Source organism: Nannospalax galili, unplaced genomic scaffold (genome assembly GCF_000622305.1).
Source record: "Nannospalax galili isolate Female #2095 unplaced genomic scaffold, S.galili_v1.0 scaffold684, whole genome shotgun sequence".
Lineage (NCBI taxonomy): Eukaryota > Metazoa > Chordata > Mammalia > Rodentia > Spalacidae > Nannospalax > Nannospalax galili.
Window position 1 is genome coordinate 255,322 of NW_008351729.1, and position 423 is coordinate 255,744.

A 423-nucleotide genomic window follows, 5' to 3' on the forward strand; every position below is an offset into this window, starting at 1 on the left:
CGCCATGCAGTCGTCCTGCTCGGCGACCTCGGGCGGCGGCGGCGGCGGCGGGGGCGGCGGCGGAGGGAAGTCGGGGGGCATTGTCATCTCGCCGTTCCGGCTGGAGGAGCTCACCAACCGCCTGGCCTCGCTGCAGCAGGAGAACAAGGTGCTGAAGATCGAGCTGGAGACCTACAAACTCAAGTGCAAGGCGCTGCAGGAGGAGAACCGCGACCTGCGCAAAGCCAGCGTGACCATCGTGAGTGCACCCGGGGGGCGCGCCGACCTCGGCCCGCGGGGACCCGGCCACCCCCAGCCTGCGCGGGCTGCGGGGGAGGCGAGGGCGGGGTCCCGGGGTTCCGCTTTTCCCGGGGGGCATTGCATCCTCTGGGGTGTTGGAGATGCCCGGACCGACCTCTCCGCCCCCCCCCCCCCCCCCCGCCC

The 423-nt window shown here is 73.3% G+C and overlaps 1 protein-coding gene across 1 annotated transcript in view; it reads left to right on the forward strand.

Annotated features, from left to right (window-relative positions):
* The first annotated feature begins 4 nt into the window (after positions 1–4).
* The window catches only part of Ccdc6 (coiled-coil domain containing 6), a 112,659-nt gene continuing 112,240 nt past the window's right edge, over positions 5–423 (forward strand). The window contains exon 1 of the mRNA XM_008848778.2: positions 5–238. Coding sequence (XP_008847000.1) covers positions 5–238 — 234 coding nt within the window. The remainder of the gene's footprint in view (positions 239–423) is intronic.